This window comes from Panicum virgatum, chromosome 5N, assembly GCF_016808335.1.
Source record: "Panicum virgatum strain AP13 chromosome 5N, P.virgatum_v5, whole genome shotgun sequence".
Classification (NCBI taxonomy): domain Eukaryota; kingdom Viridiplantae; phylum Streptophyta; class Magnoliopsida; order Poales; family Poaceae; genus Panicum; species Panicum virgatum.
Genome location: NC_053149.1, coordinates 11,665,077 through 11,671,901, shown reverse-complemented (window position 1 = coordinate 11,671,901; position 6,825 = coordinate 11,665,077). Strand labels below are relative to the sequence as shown.

Genomic DNA, 6,825 nt, shown 5'->3' with positions numbered 1-6,825 from the left:
TTGGCTGCTGAAGTTGAGCGATTAACTGTTGAGGAGGGATTGCCAGCTGTAATTCTTGAGGTGTAAACTGCGACTGAACGTCTTCAACTTGAGCCGATATGACCAGTTGTGCAAATCCTTGCGGTTCTAATACAACAGACTGATTGGTTAGTGGTTGATAAGCTACTTGTTGTTGAACCAATCCTTGTGACTCCCAATTCCTTGGTTGCTGTAGCTGGGCCGATAGCTGAGAAAACTGCTGCCCTTGAGCCAAGACTGCTGAGCTATTGGCCGAGATTTTTGAGCCACCCACTGTTGGTCCATAGCTTGTGGCTGATATGCCATTGGCTGTAAAGCCGATACTTGTAGCTGATTGCTATCCAATTGATGTGAATAGTAATTGGAGAATACTGCGATTGAAAACTCATCGGCTGAGGAACCGATGTTTGTTCATAATACTGGACCCTCGCCTGTGATTCGGTCCAAGCTGCTGCATTAGCCGAGTATTCCGGCTGTTGATAGCAAGATCCCATGTAGACTTGCTGACAAGCCATCGGCTGCGGTTGCTGAACCACAGGTTGTGGCCGTTGGACTGTTAACCACGATTGTTGAAAAGCCATCGGCTGCAGAGCCGATGCATAATATTGATAACCGCCTGTCTGAGCCGATGTTTGATGCTAAAAAACCATCGGCTGTGATGCACGATGATTAAACTGATGAATAATTTTACCAGCATCCACACCTTTGACTGTATTGTTTGCCGTGCTCGCCAGGCTATTAGTCCAATTCATCATCGCTTGTTTCATAGCTTGCTCGAACATCTCCGTTGGAAAATTCATGATGATAATGTCGGGTCCCACCGACCGTGACAAAAGATGTGTTGACACAAAAATCAACACACTGGAATCCGAGGGCAAGTGTTCACCAAGCACGGAAAGTAGACCAAGCGTGCCAGTCAATCTGACCTGTTGATTGACAAGGAGACAGAGTAAACATTAAATTTGAGGGTGTATCGGCTGGAGTTCCGATTATCCCTCAGATAGGCGTACCGGCAAGCTTTGCCGATACAATACACGACAAAAGAATATTTAAATGCAAGCGTGTAATAAACGAGTGCGTCGGCAGGATCAGCCGATGCACTAGACCACAAAACCGGCTTTGAGTAGCCGATTATGCGTCTGTAATAAAATCTAAGCTACGAATGTGTAACTCAGATGATGTAAACTAAAAACAGATCTAAATCGGCTCTTGAGATAATAAAAGTGTTACTACAAAACTTAAAGCCGATCTAATATGTTTTTAGGTGTGATAATGGCCAAAAAGCGTAGGAAAACCTACAAATCTAGCCGATATCGATAATTGGTGAATAAATCTAGACGAGACGACAACGATACAGCCGGAAGTCAAAGCCTAGATAAACTCGATAACTTTTGAATAGATCTGAACGAAGCCACAGTGATGCGCTCGGAAGGTAAAGCTCAGATTTATTCGGTAAACGAAAATTTACCAGCAGATCAAGTCGCTCGAATGTGATGCGTCCTTGATCAACTCGAAAGAACTCGCCGAAAAGTAAATTGCAAGTAAAAAATAGAGTTTATTTGTTGATCGTGTGATAAACCTTTCACAATGAATGAGGGTACATATTTATAGCCTAGACAACCTAGCCGGTCACGGCACACCAAACTTGCTAAAGAAAAAATATCTAAACAAACTAATATTAAGATACATGACTCTACTCTGATTTCCTTTCTACAGAACCCTCCTTGATTAAGCTTCCTCCGACTCGCACGTGGAAAGGCTGGCATGCATGCGGAATCAACTATGGACTCCATTAATCTGGATCACTTTCCATGCGGCAACCCTTCTTTATTTTATTCTAAGACCGTCCACAGCGAAAGGAGCAAATACACTCTAGATGCACTGTTTGGCACTGTAGACAGAGAGGGCGTGGGAAACGAGGAGGGAGCAAATTTGCTCTTGCTCCCTCCGCTGTGGTCAGCCTAAGCTCTTTTGCCCCGCGCATGCTGATCCTTCTTTGTATCTCTTGTATGTGAAGCTTCCTGAGCTTTGACTTGCATGTTAACTACATGATTATCCGGCTTGAGCCAAATAATTCGTGCGCCATCTGCAACACAAATAAATGGACATATGCACGTGCAGACCCCAAATTCCATTTGACGTGCTTCAATCATCCAAATAAAATAATCCAGTCAAGACGCAAATCACGTTTGCTAACGAAGATCGTGTTGTTTCCTTTATAGTAACTTTATATCTTGTTAGCTTGTGCTCCTCTTGCCACGTGAGAATTCCCAACTAGCAGGCTTCTAGCTCCATCGGCAACTGCTGTCATCTCTCAAGTCAACACAAACAGCCGATTGCTTCGTAATTCAACTTACATTGGATTTACCAAAATCCGGTGTCAACAGCTTAATTTTCAATACTTATATCAAAATCAAGAAGATTAGCATATTTTTTTACACGCCTAGCCAACCACAATTAATTTTTTTTACAAAAATAGTATGAAAATTAAGGAGATTAATATGTTTTTTTCAAAGAACTTTAGAATGTCTTATATTTAGATACAAATTTTAAACTCTCTAATACTTTACATTCCAAAACGCAGCGAGTACGTTGAGAGGTGTCTGCACTAGCTGGCTGGTGGCTCCGCCTTGTCCTCGGGGCTCGGCAGATCTGCATATCGGGTTCCAGTTGAAAAGTTCGTTAGCAAAGTTGAAATAATGACAAACAGCAGGTATTAACAAATGAGACCGGACTGCGCAAGTGCATGGACTTTGATGGATAGTAAAGAAATAAAATCAAGGTCTAGCCTTTAAAAATTACAATATACTTTACTCAGCCATATAGTTCATATAATATCAGCTATCCCGGCCCATTGTCTGATTTCCTTCTCTTCGTTTCGCGCCCTCGTGGAGCCACCAGTGTCATAGCTTAGCTTAGGACACCAGAATACGTGGTTATAGACTACGGATGAAGGAACGCCTGATCCACCAATTGATGATAACTCCTTGCACCATTTGAGAGCCAGGAATCTGAGCGTGTTTATGCAGGTGATCGAGTCCAACGAGATCGACTCGACGTTGTCACATTCAATCAAGCACAGTACAATGAGAGAGGTGAGATTCTGTAGGCAGGATGGAAATGATCTGTCGAGCTCACCACATCCCCAAATACAGAGCCGTCGGAGTGAAGGGGGTAAAACCATTATTTCCTCTGATGGCCGTGAGCACACCAACCTTGGACAAAATTTAATTTTCAGGTCCCGGAGGTGAACAAATCCCACAAACTTTTCGGCAGGTATTGATTCCAGATCGTAACATCTATCAAGCGATATCGACTCAAGGGATGGAAGGTTCTTCGGGGATAAGAACTGATCGAGATTCTTCAGTCCTGTGCATCTGACAAGACTTACACAAGTGAGACGTGAAAAGGCAATGAATGCAATGCCGTTGCTGCAATGGGTATTGCTGCTTGCATGCTGACCCGTTGAATCACCTTGTGTACCACTAGCAAAGTAGGGATTTGACAAAGTCTCAAAGTACAAACAATCTGAAAGCTGCAGGCTTCTTAAATTTTGCAGATTTTTCGGATTAAGCCAACTTGGTAACCTATTCCCCCAAAAGTGATGGACCTTAAGGTGTTCAATTCTCTCATAAGGACACAAGCCCTCAATCACTTCATTCTCACCGGGTCTCGAAATCGAAATACCTGGATTAATTCGCCAGTATAGATTCAATTCCTTGAGGTATTTCTTGTCAACGAGTCTAGCCTCAGCAGCCTCCTCGTTGCTCCTCACAGTATGGTTACATCTGATACATAGCGTTCCTCTGAGCTGATTCATGCCATTCAGCTCTTGAAATACCCCATTCTTTCTTACAACTGTAAAATAGCTCAAGTTCCGAAGGGAAGACAGATTTCCCAGCCCAGGTATCTTTGCTAGGGACACGGAAGCTTTCACGGGTAGTGCTAGTTGACGCAAGTTGGTTAGCTTGGTTACATCCTGATGAATTGTTGTCAGACGTGAATGCCTTGCATCAACAACTTGTAGGCTGTAAAGGCACCAGAATTTCGCTGGCAATTCTTTTATATGGCTATGGGATATATCAAGATAACGGAGGCTACTCAACTCACATATGCTTTCAGGTAGCCCGTCTAGTGTGCAATCTCTTAGGCTCAAAAACAGGATGTTAGAGAGCAGACTGAACCAAGTCATCTCAACCTTCAATTTGGTATCAAACCTAAGTGAACGCAATTTATTCAAATGTAGAATGTTTCCAAGTGTGCTCAAGGATTTGCTAACATTCACCTCGACTGACATATGGCACCACTCATGTATCACTTCATTGCGCAAATCTGTCATCAATAAGCATTCATGCATAGAAGCTTGTTGTGCAGTATCATGGATCAAGTCATGCATTACATACCTATCCTGATCAAGGAACTTCGGATCAGTTTGGAAAAGACACCTTCCTTTCAATTCATCCAAGTACCTGCCCCCCACGTCTTCAAGACGCATCCTCCCCTCTGTCGCAATAAAGCCTTGTGCCACCCAAATATCAACGATCTCATGTCGTTCAAAGCTATAATCTTTTGGAAACATGGAGCAAAATGCAAAGCATCTCCTAAGTTCAATTGGGAGATACAAGTAGCTCAGTCTAAGGGCTGGTAATATATCGCCATCCTTTTGGGGTTGCTCCCATAATTCACTGCCCTCGATATAGCTCCAATGGTCCTCAAACAGCTTACTATTCAACAAGCGTCCGAGAGTTTTGGCAGCCAAAGGAGTACCGCGCAACTTAAAGCAAATTTTCCGACCAATCTCTTGCAAGCGAGGATATGACTCTGGTAGCTTTCTACCAAATGCACATTCCTTGAAGAATTCCCAAAATATATCATCAGGCAATCCTTTGAGTTGGACAGGCTCATAACTGCTGGTGGCCACAAGATGGGCGATGTTTTGGTGTCTTGTAGTCACTAAGATCATGCTACCTTCAAGGCCACGCCTCAACGGTGCATAAAAATACTCCCATTGCTGTTGGGAAATCAGCCAAATATCATCGAGTACCAAAAGGAACTTTTGGCTCTTCAACTGCTCCTTCAGTTGTACTTGAAGATCACCTATATCACACGACAAGTCAATGTTTGGCTCAGAGATGGTCTTGACGATCTCCTTTGTCATTCGTTCATCGTCAAAGAGGTCAGAAACACAGACCCATATCCTCACAGTAAAGTGGGCTCTCACCCTTTCGTCATTGTAGATGAGCTGAGCTAGTGTGGTCTTCCCAATCCCGCCAATGCCAAAAATCGGCAAGACAGAAACATTGCCAGCTAAGTTGGTAGTCTCAACAAATTTGGGGCTGCTGCTACTGTTACCGAGTCGCTTGGCTGCTTTGCATGTAGATGCCGCTGTGCTCTTTCTTTTCTTTTGATGCCTTGGGGTGCTCTTTCCTTTAGATGAACCTGCAGATGTACTGCCCATAGTGAGTGGCATGCCCATTTGTGTGATCACCTGATCAAATTCTTCGATGCGGTCAATGGTCGCAGTCACACCCAGCACCTCCATCACTTGATCCCGTTCTGTTTCACGGCCAAACACTTGAGGAGCGGTGATGATTTCAGTTGTTATAGGCATGAGCTTCACTGGCACAACATGGAGACCCCTCTTAGTGAGCTCGTTCTCAACCTCAGCCCGAGCCTTTTCTAGCTTATCTTGAGCCTCCCTTTACCCTTCCACTGCTACCGTGGAAAATATGTGCTACATTACTCATAGTGGAAGAACAGAGTTGACCTGCCCTGCTCCGGCCTGCGTCCTCAATCTTTCGCCGCTGCGCCTGGTCTTTGAAACCGCGGAGAAGGTCCTCAGCATCGTAGGTGGCGTACTTGAGCTGCCAGATAAGTTTGTCTAGCTCCGTATTCTTGAACATGCTCCACTCGCTTTGGTTGATGAGCAAGCGAGCGGAGGGCAACTGCATCGTCTCGAGTTGCTGCAGCACTTTCTCCAGATCCGCCGGCGCTCGGACCACGCCCCCCACGAGTGAAAGGACGCCTTGCACGGCATCCATGGTCGCACGGCTGCCGGTTCCTCCCCGCTCCTAGCGTTGGTGGAGCCTCTTCTGAATTATGGTGGTCCACCTCCCCTCAGAACTCAGTCGAGGGCAGCGGCGGCAGCAGCAGCAGCAGCTTCACGTCGGCGTTGACCGAATCTGGAGGGAACCGATGTAAGGACGTCGCCGGCCCTCCGGCAGCTCGAGGAGACGGTGAGCCGCGAGGGGAGCTGCTCCAGAAACCTCACGTGGACTATAGCCCGTGGTGGTGGCCGCCGGTTAGCTTAGCCATCGCCTCGCCGCCGGCCGGCCGGGTGATGGATCTTACTGGAGTGGATGGAGAAGAGATGAGGCCGACGCTCAAGTGTGTGGAGGGCATCGGTAATAGTCGCCAGTGGGCCACTTGCCACTTGCAGAGCTGTTCAAGTGTACTCTCTGTCTCTAAATAACTAGAGGCTTTAATCTGTATATCTTTATATATCTTTATGTAAAAAGCACTTGTCCTATATACTTCTAAAAAATTGATTCACACCTGTATATCCTGCCATCAAATTTTATTTACTTGTATATTTTTTTAAACGGAATAAGTACTAACGGTGGCTAACGGAGTTAGGACAAAACAATTTTGCCTTTCGGAGAAGATGTTGCCCCGGTGTCCTGCGACGCGCCGCCGCTCCCTCTCGCCCAGCTTGCTGTACCACCCCCGCCGCCCCTGTCTTTTCCTCCTCCCCGCTCGCGCACGACCTCCACGCTTGCCGGCCGCCGCGCTCGCCGCCGCCTCCTC

At 45.8% G+C, this 6,825-nt stretch overlaps 1 protein-coding gene across 1 annotated transcript; it reads right to left on the bottom strand.

The window, feature by feature from the left end:
• Nucleotides 1-2,734: 2,734 nt before the first annotated feature.
• On the bottom strand, nucleotides 2,735-6,461 carry LOC120673625 (putative disease resistance protein RGA3). Its single transcript, XM_039954569.1, has one exon. It carries the CDS (start codon nucleotides 5,627-5,629, stop codon nucleotides 2,846-2,848), a length of 2,784 nt encoding a protein of 927 aa, XP_039810503.1. The 5' UTR covers nucleotides 5,630-6,461; the 3' UTR covers nucleotides 2,735-2,845.
• Nucleotides 6,462-6,825: the final 364 nt, after the last annotated feature.

Bases quoted from the DNA above. Each gene is read 5' to 3' on its own strand.
- LOC120673625 (XM_039954569.1), bottom strand. From the start codon at position 5,629: ATGCCTATAACAACTGAAATCATCACCGCTCCTCAAGTGTTTGGCCGT.